The following is a 12,664-nucleotide window of genomic DNA, read 5'->3' as shown; positions in this document are numbered from 1 at the left end:
TGCCTCTTTTGACATCACAAGTGGGCGTGTCCACCTAGATGTATGACGGATAGATGAGCAACTTTAGCTACAGTAGGCTAGTAGACTGATCTATCCAGGGTACATCTAGGTGGACACGCCTTCTTGTGATGTCAGAAGAGGCCGATTTTCAAAACGGCTTGTAACGGCTAATCACTCTCACCCCTGGTGGTATAAAATGTCACCTTTAAGCGACTCTACTATTGGATTTTTTTTTTTTTTTCACGTTCAAAACAATAGTTTGTCCTCCCACCACTGAATGATGCTGAGAAGCAGTAGCAGCAGCGTGGAGAACTTACCTCTGGGTAGGACCATTCAGGAGAGTAGTCGGTGACCATGAAGAGGCGACCGGTGGCCTGCAGCATCCCCAGAGCTCCCTGGGCCACCGCCGCCGACACCACCTCCGCCACGTGCATGTAGGAGAGGGATCCCCCCTCTCCACCCGCCCCCCCGCCCCCAGACGAGGGGCTGCAGCAGGACTGGAGGCAGAGCTCAGAGGGGCTGTATCCGGAGCCCCTGGCCCCTGCGTCCTCCTGGCCCTGCTGCTGCTGGGCTGGGCCGGCGTGGTTCTGGCCCTCCGAGCCGTGGGACGCCACCAGCTGGTGGGCGTACAGGGCCCCCCCCGACGACATGGCGGCGCCGCTGCCGTCCACCGAGATGAAGTCGTTGATGAGGTCAGAGAACTGGTTCCCGAAGGAGATGTCAAAGTGGTCCAGGCTGATCTCCATGCCCGTGCCGCCGGCCCCGTTGCTGGCCCCTCCTCCCAGGCCCTGGTGGGCCCCCACGCTGTTGTAGAGCCCCTGCACCAGGCCCGCCCCCTGGAGCAGGGGCTGCAGCTGCTGTGAGCGGTGGCCGCCGCCGCCGCCGCCGCCGTCGCCTCCGTTCCCGCTGCGGATGGCCAAGCCCTCCCCTGAGCCGCCCCCGACCAACGACCCGCCGTCCGACGACTGCTGCTGGAGATAGTGTTCCGTCCCGCCTCCTCCGTCTCCGTTCCCCACGCCGCACGCCTGGATGTGGTCTCCGTTCTTCAGGAGGCCGTCCACCCCGTTGCCGTTGCTCCCGGCCTGGCCCGTGCTCACGCCCCCCGGCTGCTCCAGGCCCACCACCTCCTCGTGCTCAGCCCCCATCCCGGGGAAGCCCCCCTGGTACTGCAGCAGCTGGAGGGAGCCGTTCTGTCCGGGACCCTCTGCCGGCGAGCCCCCGTTGCAGCTGCCCCTGTGCTGGCTCTGATGGGCCTGGAGATGGTGGTGGTGGATGAGGCCATTACTGCCAGGGGAGTCCGTCTTCACCGCCTGCAGGCCCATGTAGCCCCCGGTGTCGTGCGCGTTGTGCTCCATCATGTGGCCCTTCTGGCCCATGCCCGCGTGCCCCTGCTGGCCGTGGCTGGCCTGCGAGGCGTCCTGAAGGAAGAAGCTGGGGGAGCGGTTCTGGTGGGCCATGTGAGGGCTGGACATGGCCTGGCTGTAGCCCACGGCTCCGTTGCCGGTGTTGTACTCCTGCTTGGCGTCGATGGCGCTGAAATCCATCTGCTCCAGGGTGGTGCTCGGGCTGAGTCCCCCTCCGGAGGGCAGGAGAGAGCCGGCCGGGCTGAGGCCCATCCCCCCCTGGGCTGGACCACCGGGCCCGGCCTGCACAGACACCACGCCGCCGCAGTTCATGCCCACCCCCACCTGGTAGCCGCTCTCCGAGGCCAGCTGCTGCTCGAAGGAGGTGTCCTCCGTCTTGATGTTCTTCACCAGGGCGGCGCTGAAGCTGTAGCCGTTGTCGGCCATGGAGGGCGAGGCGCGGTGCATGCCGCCGTTGGTGCTGGCGCCGCCGCCGCCGCCGCCGCCGCCGCCGCCGCCGCCGCCTCCGCCGGAGCACGGGCTGGAGGAGATGTTGCTCTCCGTCTTCATGGCGCTGCCGCCGTACGTCTGGCCCTGCTTGGGGTTGTTCAGGAAGCAGTCGGGGTCAAAGTTCATGTTGGTCTCGGGGATCTTGATGCTCCCAGAGTCCAGACTGCTGGAGAGCACCAGCTCCTCCGACAGGCCGGCCCCGGAGAGCATGGACAGGCCGTCCCCCCCCGGGCCCGTCCCGCCGTCCCCCACCCCCCCCGCGGGGTAGGCGAACTTGTGGCCGTCGGAGGCTACGGAGAGCCCCATGCCCTGTGAGGTGGCGTCCGCCCCCATCAGGTGGGTGTTGGGGCCCGCGGTGGGGGACATGCCGTAGACGGGGTCGCCGGTGACCTCCGACATGAAGACGCTCTGGGACAGGCCGGACATGACGGACGCCACGTGGCCCCCCATGCCCGGCACGGCGGGGCTGTCGGCCATGTCGGGGTCGCTATTGAGGCCGCTGCTGATGGAGACGGGGGAGTTCTGGGTGGTGTCGGGCACCTCCACCTGGTTGGTGGAGGACACCTCGGTGCTGTTCTGGTGCAGGAGGACCGGCTTGTGGACCTTGCCGTTGCGCTTCTCCCGCGCTCCACCGCCCCCGCCCGAGCTCCTGCCCCCGGCGTGGTGGTTGTGCTCCGTCTTGCCCTCGGACACGTCATTGTTCTGGACCTCCGAGTGGCCGCCGCCGCCGCCGTAGCCCCCCGAACGGGGGTCCACCTTGGGTGAGATGATGCGATGTTTGGCGCTATTGCACTTGTGGTGCACGCTGCTTCCTGCACCTGGATAGAGAGACACAGGGACACAGAGAGAGAAGGAGAGAGAGAGAGAGAGAGAGAGAGAGAGAGAGAGAGAGAGAGGGAAAGAGAGAGAGAGAGAGAGAGAGAGAGGGAAAGAGAGAGCAATGGAGAGAGCGTAAGAGAGAGAGAGAGAGAGAGAGAGAGAGAGACAGACGGTGAGAGAGAGAGAGAAGAAGAGGGAGAGAGAGCAGGATAGAGAGAAAGAGAGAGAGAGAGAGAAAGAGAGAGAGAGACAGAAATGAGAGAGAGAGAGAGAAAGAGCGAGAGAGACAGAAAAGAGAGCGCGGAGAGAGAAGGAGAGAGAGAGAGACAGAGGGTGAGAGAATGAGATAGAGAGCAAGAGAGAGAGAAAGAGAGAGGGAAGAGGGGGTGTGTGAGAAGCAGTAGATAACAGAACGTGTGTTTGTTGAGCGGTGGGGGAATGGTATTAGACGTGCTAGATCATGTTAAATATACGTTTGCTAAAAGGTGCGAGCAATCACTGTTCCTCTTTGAGAAAATGGTGGGAAAGGAAATTACGTTAACATCGGTGAAGACGGATGTCAGTGGTGTTCATCGCTCTGGCTGTTTGTGTTTATCAGTCTGAGGAAAAGGGATTTCCATTTCAGGGGGAAATAAGTTATCCCATTATCTTCAGTCTATATCAATTGCATTCAGTGACACTTATTGGAATCTCTCGCATCCTTTCGTTATCAATCTCGGTAGCTCGAAAAACAAATTTGTTGGTTGACTGATAATTCAGTGTTTTGCGATAGATCAAGATGTTGTAGATAAAGTCCCGGGTCTTGCTGTAGTAAGTGCTGCTAAATTGTTTAGTGGGACTTCCTAAAGCGAGTGACGCATTCTAAAGGCACCTAGTGGCACGGATACACAGACACAGCTACTTTTCTTACCCAAAAGGACACCTCTCTATTGCCTTCTTTGCCCTCTTCCTTACATGTTTTGATGTGACCTTAACATGACCTTATGTTGTGACTATTCGATTTTCTCAGCGCTAAACTCCCAAATCACACTCTCTAGTGCACGTCCCACCCCCTAGCCCTTACCCAGGGTGCCCGTGCACAGGCAGTTGTGAGTCCGGGGAGGAGGCTTGGTGTGGTGGCTGTCCAGAATCTGCTGCACCAGCTGCTCCACTGAGAAGCCAGAGCTGCTGTTTCCGTTGCTGCAAGTCCACTTGATGCCATGAACTGCCAGGGGGGAGAGGAGGAGACAGAGATGTCAGCCAGCCCTACAGACCACCAGCCACGCCAGCCCCCCTGCCCCAGCCTCTGCCCTATCCCTGCCTACCGGTTCCCTCTCTCCATGCCGTGCCAGGCCCTGAGACGCAGCGAACAGTATGTCTTTGAGTTCACCTGTGGGTCAACATTGGCCAGGAGCAATGTTGAGGCTAAACATCTCGGTAAGCAATTCAGCTGTAGCAATAGTATTAGTAAATTGCATGTAACAGCAGTCGTAGTGTATATTATTTTCCCACAGAGGGCACCGATGTAGGCAAAGTATGTACTGCATGTACTGAAGTGAATTCACACTGAGCGAATGAGACCCCATACCAGACTAGGTTGTAGGACGTTGAATTCAACAAGCCCAAGAAAACCAGTCCAATCTGTATTCACTCCCTCGACTCTCACAGATCAAGGCAAAAGTCACGGCTTGTTTCCGACCAGCATTTCTCAGCAGATTTCCCTTTTTATTTATTGCTTCTGCTTTTATTTTTATATATGTTTTTCCTGCATCCGGACCCTTGCTCATTCCAGGCCAGCTCCATGCCTCTGGCACATCACAGGCTTGTCTACCGTCCTACATTCCCCTGTCTGCCCCGACTCCCGGGCTGTGCGTACCGCAGAGCAGCCTTCACCAGGGTAGCTGGAAGGCAAACTGGACCTGGTATCCCTGCATCTCCCCTCTCTGTGGCATACACACACACATATACACACACACACACACACACACACATGCACACACTTCATGCACACATGTATGTAAACACACACACACACATGTACAAGCACCCTCACGTGCACGTCAATGCACACACAACACACACATGCTTGCACACACACACACACTCACACGCACACACACACACATAAACACGCACTTGCACAGAGATACATACGCTTACAAACACACACAAACACTCACACACAGCTTCCACACACACACACACACACACACACACACACACACACACATACACACCATCCCTTGCCTTGCCTGCATCTCTGTTATGACAGGGGAAGCCGCTAAGGGACGAGCATAGAATGTTGGATCTGCTGCTGCAGCTGGATCGGTAGAGTGGGTACGAGAGAGAGAGAGAGAGAGGGAAGGAAGGATGAGAGAGGGAGAGGCTTTCTCCTGCCCTGGTCACACCTCGCTAGCCCCTCCTAATACCTTTCATTGCTCCACTTTCCAGGCCAGCTGAAGCCTCACATGAGGCCGATAGTGATTCTAGTGGCGTTGCGTTGGCGGCAGCAGCAGACACTGCTGACTGCTGCTCAGCTCGTGGGCTCTCAACCGCAGAGAGAATATATGGTAATATCTCAGAAGTGGAGCGTACTTAGACTATCAAACTAAATCAAGGCTGCTTTAGGGAGGGGGAGAGCAAAAGCAAGACGAGAAGGGGATGGGGAGACAGAAAGAGAAAGAGAAAGAGAGAGAAAAGAGAGAGAGCGGGAGAGATTGAAAACCGAGAATTTGCTTAAAGCATCTGTGTTTGCAGAAGAGAGGGCCAGAGAGTAAAGAGAAAGAGAGAGCAAGATAGAATCAGAGACGGGAGGCTGGGGGGTGCAGCGGACGAGAGAGATTAAAGCCAGAGACGAAAGACCAGAGAAAACAAACCGCCTGTGAGTGGTAATTGGATGAATCTGATTAGAAACCAACCAACTCCAAAGCCCCTCCAAAGAACACAGGCACACCAGCAGCAGTCACTAGCAATATGTGACCAGTAGGCGTCAGCAGAGGACCTGGGATCCGAAGGACGGCGAGGACACACAGCTCAACATTTTACACGCTCTCGCACACTACAGGCACCAGAAGACGTATATTTTTTGCAAAATAAAATGTGTGCCCTATGACGTCTCTAATGTCTTTTTTAAAATGTGACATTAGCTGTAGTTATCTTTTAAATAACTACACAAATAATCGAAAGAAATGCCGCCATGGCATTTTATTCTTCGAAAGAAAAAATGGTGTGCCACAGGAGGACTGCTGTTTGCACTACGAATCCCATTTCATTGCAGGCCATTCATCTCCAGATCGCTGTGATTCTACCTTCATAAACTATGTCAATAAGATGCAAATAATATTGACAATTTATAGTTTTGAGACTCCGGCTCCAACCTAGTGTCCTATCCCGGCGTTCCCTCCGTGACTGGGCAGCAGCAGGCAGAATGTGTGCCCCTGGACTAGCTTCCCACTGCCTCCCCTCCGCTGCTGTGACTCACTACCCCGCTGACGGAGCGCGAGTGACAGTGCCCCAACGCAACAGCTTACAGCCACCATCTCTCTCCAGCGCTGTGCGTCGACACAACCCCCCTCCCGCCCTCAACACACACACGCACACACACACACACACACACACACACACACAAACAAACACACACGCACGCACAGACGCACACGCCCACACACCCACTCCCTTCCCGGCCTGATCCCTCATGCCAGACTTGCGCGGCCCTCCTTAGGCTTCGGGCGGACAGGCGTCAGCACCCCAGGCTTCGTTCGGGGCCCGCTGATGTTCCTTTACCAAGCGCCTGGCCGTCTGCTCTCCTCCTCACGGCGGCGCGCGCTCTGAAGCCGACATGACAGCCGCCACGCTGCTGGCTCTGACTCCAGCGGCGGCGGCGGGAGCGACAGCAACAATGCAACGAGACAGCGACCGCCCCGTTCTGATGATGAGGAGGACGCTGCCATGCGTCAACGTGCGGGGCCTTAATGATGTCGACCGGGGGCCTCCGCCGCGCGGCCATGCGTCTGCCGCCGCCTGCCCCCCGTGGGAGGCTCCGGCGGATCTCAGCCACTGAGTGCATCTCCTCCTCCTCCTCCTCCACTGTGGACAGACGGGCCTGCAGACGGGCCGCTCGGTCCGTCTGAGGGCGTGCAGGAGCACCTCGTGCGCTATTCGTCCGCAGATCGGGAGCGTGGCCAGAGGCGTTGTGTTTATAACAAAAGACCCCGAGGAGCAGCCGATGCAGCCGGGTGCCTCGCGTCTGCCTGGTGTAGTGGCATGGCGGTGCAGCGAAGCACATCCTGTAACCCCCCCCCAAACCCACCCCCTCCACCCTCTTCCCCCTGAATCTCCCCCCCGCCACCTCCTCTCTCATCAGACACCCCCGGACGAGGAGAAGGACCAGGTTAGCCTGGGCCATGTGTCACAGGGTTTGTGTACGGGTCGCGTGTGTGCGTGTGTGTTTTTGTGTACGGGTGGGAATGGAATTGTGAGACCTTGCAACACAAAATCTTTGTGTGTGTGTGCATGTGTCGCAGAGGCGAGTCAGCGAGGGAAGCTCCACTGAAGCATGAAATCCAAAATGTTGCCTATGTTGTTGCTGTTGCTGTTGTTGTTGTGGTTGTTGTGGGGTTTTACTTTATCGTTAGAGGCGTCAAAAAGTTTGTTGAGTGAAATATGAGGATACACTGGAGAGGGGAAGGAGAAGGAAGGGCAAAGGCAAGCGCAAGCAAACACACCATTCAGGGAAAACAACTCCCTATATTGTGTATTTAAATATATACGAATAAACAAAAACAAATCTATGGGTGGAGCTCTCGCACTGACGTTGTAAAGAAACACGTGGAGGTACCTCAGGGGGGCTCTTGCTACGGGACAGGGTCCCAGAGCGTCTGAAACACAACAGGGTTCCAGAGTCTGCCCCAGAGAACACATGACTGGATCCCTGAATCATCTAAAAATCCAAATATGGTCTTTGTGACACACCCCGCCATGCACAACAATCTAGCCAGGATGCCGTGCACATAATAGCCAGACTGCTCCATGCAGAATATACAGAATATCTGGGTGGATTCAGTTTGTGTAAGATGTAGGTCGCTCAGAGGGAAAAGGTTGTGTAAGTAAGGGCCTAATGTATAATTTAAAGTTGAATAATTCATGGGTAATACAGTGTGCTCCTCTCCTTACCCCTCACACATTAAATTGAAACAAACATCTTTTTGATAAACAGCCACTAGGAGGCAATGTTGCTCCACCGTCGTGCCTGCATTGATAAAGTGGCTGTTGTGGTAGAAACAGAGAGGAAGGGGAATCTACAATGGAAAGAGAGAGGAAGAGAAGGAAGGCAGTATTGTTGCTCCCTACGTAGCCCCCTCAAGTAGCCCGCCAGCTAGAGGCACTTCCTCCCGCCTTCCCTCTCTCTCTCTCCCTCTCTCTCTTTGTCCCCCACAACTCCTAAAGTTAATGACTTCACGCATTACTGCGAACGCTGGTGGGTTTTAACATTAAGCCACAAACCTAATGAATACAGTAGTCTGCGCCGCTGTGGTTTTCCAGAGGTAAAGCTTTACATTAAATACTGCGGCCCAAAAAACAGATAGCTAGCCAGCCTCCTTAGCTAGCGAGGGAGGGAGAGGGAAGGACACCGCTCTGTCCACGAAGGCAAGAGCCCAGCTGTCCTGTCAGTCCGTATGTGGGACTGTGTGCTCGAATGTGTGCGTGTGTGTGTGTGTGTGTGTGTGTGTCTGTTTGCGGGTACTGCTGACTTACCAGGTCTTTACCTGAGCACTAATGGACCAAAGGGGGAGGTGGGATGGGGGGGAAATCAAAGTGACCATGCTGGTCGCCATCAAGACACATCCTCCTCATTCACATCCTGCCTGTTGAAGCAGACGCCATTTCCACAACCAGCGAGACGCTCTAAGACACGCTCAATGTCTTGTCAAACCCCTGTTAGCCTGTTATTGTCATCAGACAAACCCTGACATTTTCAACAACATCCCCTGAATCGGTGTGCCGGGCGAGACACAAACACACACAATGGTAAAACAAATACAGAGTGTGTGCGTGTGTGTGTGTGTGTGTGCATGTGCGTGTGTGTGTCTCTCTCTCTCTGAGCATTAGTAAGATTGGTCACCACCAGGGGTCAATCAACCGGGGGGGAGAAAGTGGGAGATGGAGAGGGCGATTGAGACAGAGATAGGGAGCGAGAGGGAGAGATGAGGAGCAAGAAAAAGAGAAGGATGTGTGTGTGCGTGCGTCTGTGTGTGTGTCTCTGTGTATGTGAAGGATTTGTGGTGAGTCAGACACTCACCCACGCACTTGCATGAATCAATAACCAGCTAGCTCCCCCTCCTCTGCCTGGCCTCTCTCTCTCTCTCTCTCTCTCGCTCGCTCTCTCTCTCTCTCTCTCTCTCTCTCTCTCTCTCTCTCTCTCTCTCTCTCTCTCTCTCTCTCTCGCTCTCTCTCTCTCTCTCTCTCAGTGCTGGTGCCTGTGATCTGGGTAGAAGAGCTAACCTTTGACTCCCCCCCCCCCGCCCTGAACTCTGAGAGCAGACGGCTCCAGGAAGAGGGCAAACTCATCCAACCAACCCAGGGCAAAAGGACCACTCAACGGCCGACAAAAGTGCTGTCCGGACTGGCATGCAGGGTGCACTTTACAGTACCAGCCTACTAATGCGACGGGGCATTAATCTGCAGACAATACAGTCTGCCACTGTAATTAGCCTCTCTATGCAGGGCGACATGTAAAAGCCTATTAAAACCTTTCTAAAGTTGACAGCAATTGTTTATATACCCAGGGCTGTGAATGAGAGTGAAGTTGCAGACGCTGAGCTGAGCTGAGGCGGTGGTGGTGGTGGTGGTGGTGGTTGTGGTGGGGGTGGGGGTGGTGGTGGTGGTTGTGGTGGGTGCGTTTGAGTGGTACTCACACATGGGCTTCAGCTGACCAATCAGCTCCTCCTTGGTCCACTTGGCCCACTCCTTCTTGTCGGTGTTGATGGAGCACAGGATGGGACCACATGGCTTCCCACAGTCTTCGATGGCCGGGACGTTCAAGTAGTGGACCAGCACGATGTCCGGGTTCTGTTGAGAGAGAGGGGCGAGGGGGAGGGGAGGCAGAGTTAGAGAGAGAGAGAGAGAGAGAGATGGGCGGGGATGGAAAGGGTGAGGTCGTTGAGACAGAGAGGTGAGAGGATCGAGAGCAAAAGAGAGGGGAGATGGAGAGATAGGGTGAGGGGGAGAGAGATTGGAGGGAGGGGGAGAGAGGGATAGGGGGGTTAGAGATGATAAATATTCTGGATGTGTAGACGGCGGGTGGAGAGAGCCAGGCGCTGGGAGAGGGCTTTTGTATGAAACATCCCAGCAGCTTGGGGGGGGGGGCTGGGAGGTGATACTGCTGGGAGGGCTCTAGGACCTGTATGCACAGCAGAGGCCCTCACACAAAGCTGCCTGCACCCCAGCTCCGAGGAGAACAGGCACCGCCAACACAAAAGACGGGGCTCAGTATAAATATGGAGAGGCTTTGGGGAAAAACAGTCGCTTGCATAAGTCGATCTGGGCACCTCCGTGTCACTTCCTCCACAGGTTCTCCAGGAGGATGTATGCATTCAAGTGTGCATGTTTACTGACGTGCCGACGCGCAGCCGGGCTGTGTGTGTGTGTGTGTGTGTCACTGTGCGAGCACGCTAGTGCGCACACACAAAAGTGTGTGTGTAAGCACATGTGTGATAATTGCAGTGTGCTCATGTAACACTTATGGCATTTTGTCAAGTCCTCCCACACGGTAAATTCATGCCCTCAATTAACTCTGCCTGTATTTACCAAGTCAAAATTAAACAATTTGATGCCTTGGAAACTGCGAGCGAGTTACCAAGGCGAATGCTCTCAATTGAAGGCTTATGAATAATAGGTGGCGTTTAAGGGAATGTTTTTGCTGTTGAATAACATCAATTCGGTTCCGTAATCACGAATGGCTCTGATTAGGGAGCGTAGCAAACAGTCACGCGAGGAACACTCGCACATTCCTTCTTATCGCGCACCATTTATCATACATGTGAGACATCCCCTTACTCTGAACACGCCCCTCCCCACACCCCCACTCCCTTCCCCCTTGGATACTAACACATCCAATCAAAAAGAGGCAACCGTGACTCTAAAAACGTGTGTACCGGCACAAATGCACACACAGATACCTGCACACACACGAACACTCGCTCACAAACAGACACATGCAAACACAGACACACACACACACAGGCATACACACCCACCCACCGGCACACACACACACACACACACAGATATGCAGAGGCCCAAAGACTTAACAAAGACGCAGGATTAGACAGAGCAGAAGAGACTATGATAGAGGAAGATGCGGTGGCAACATGTGCGTTGGTGCAGTTTGAGGCTTCATCACGACTAAGTGGTAAATAAATCAAGGTGCTGCTGGGGCCCTGCTCTCTCTCAGTGTTATCCATTAATCCTGACCCCACCCCGACACAAACACACACACACACACCCACACCCACACCCACACCCACACACACACACACCCACACCCAAACACACACACACACACACATGCACAGGCACCTAAATATACATACATCTAAACACACACAGGTGCAAACATTCACACACATACACACACCCCGATAGATGCATTCACACAAACACACACACACACACACACACACACACACACACACACACACACACACACACAGGTACACGCATTCACACACACACAAACACAGGGACACATAGAACTAATTACAGACACAATTCATACACACAGGCACACACACAGACAGGGACACATACACATAAACAAAATCATGCACGTACAGGGGGAAATAGATATCTAAACACACAATCACACACGTAGACAATATACCCACTCATATACACATCTGGACACCCACACACAGCCACACATACACACACACACACACACACACACACACACACACACACACAGACAGACACACATAGATTCGCTCTTCTCAGAGTACAGTGGGATGCAGCGTGTCTTGTTTGTATTCGTAATGTGAAATAAAAACACAGACCTGATATTAATCTGTGACCTACTGTAACCACCTATCTTCTGTATCTTCCTCCTGTGTCTATCTCCCTCAGCCATCCACTGGAAACAAACAACAGTCTGAACAAGATAGTATTGTAGAGGTACTTTTAAAACTGCACCAAAAACACAGAGCCCTGACTGTTGACGACAAAGCTTAGATGAGACAGGGAAAGTCCACAGTGTCACCAATGTATCTAGACTCAAAACATCAGACTTTAGATAAAAATTTGAGCCTGATGGCAGACAAGCTGAAATCTGGCTGAACTAGGCAGTTCACGTTCTCTCACTTCATATCTGTTTCGACCAATTATGTGGCTGGAGGCAGGGATCTGTGAGTGCGTGATCGGCAAACAAAAAGAAGAGTCTGCGACATGTTCAATTCTTCAGCAGAACATCTCCGTAACGAAACAAGGAACAAGGAAACAACAACTGCTGGATCCCAGATGATACATTAACGAAATCTGAAGCCCCCTGCCCCCTGCCCTCTTTCTCTTCTCCCCCTCCAACAGATGAACGACAGCCCCCCATCCCACCCCCTCATGCCAAGGCACTGGTCGACATGGGGCGTGTGTGTCATCTGACTCTCTGTCCCCTGTCATTGGAGTGGACTGGCGGCCGGCACCACACGCAGCATGGCAGCCGTGTGTGTGATGCCCCCACAGATGGCAGCACCAGCTGTGGCCACAGCCCAGAGATGCCCTCAATCTTCCACTGGAACCAGAGCGGCCAATACAAACAGCTTAATTTGCTGTGCACACAGCCTGTGTGTGTGTGTGTGTGTGTATGTGTGTGTGTGTGTGTGAGAGAGATGTTTTATGTAGAAGTGTCTTAGATCTGGATTTAAGAGTGAAGGCTAAGATTGAACACATTTGGCCAGCCAAACATGTGGGTTTATGCAAAAATATTCAAAGCCGGGGTAAATTTATTTAAACATACCGTAGTA

At 54.1% G+C, this 12,664-nt stretch overlaps 1 protein-coding gene across 1 annotated transcript in view; it reads right to left on the bottom strand.

Moving 5' to 3' along the window:
* Positions 1–12,664, bottom strand: part of camta1a (calmodulin binding transcription activator 1a) — a gene marked incomplete at both ends in the record, with an annotated part of 71,969 nt that overhangs the window by 30,359 nt on the left and 28,946 nt on the right. The window contains 3 exons of the mRNA XM_079742375.1: positions 318–2,671; positions 3,736–3,876; positions 9,566–9,719. Coding sequence (XP_079598501.1) covers positions 318–2,671; positions 3,736–3,876; positions 9,566–9,719 — 2,649 coding nt within the window. The remainder of the gene's footprint in view (positions 1–317; positions 2,672–3,735; positions 3,877–9,565; positions 9,720–12,664) is intronic.

Source organism: Pollachius pollachius (genome assembly GCF_949987615.1).
Source record: "Pollachius pollachius genome assembly, chromosome: 8".
Lineage (NCBI taxonomy): Eukaryota > Metazoa > Chordata > Actinopteri > Gadiformes > Gadidae > Pollachius > Pollachius pollachius.
The sequence above is the reverse complement of the archived record's forward strand: the minus strand, read 5'-3'. Positions and strand labels throughout refer to the sequence as shown.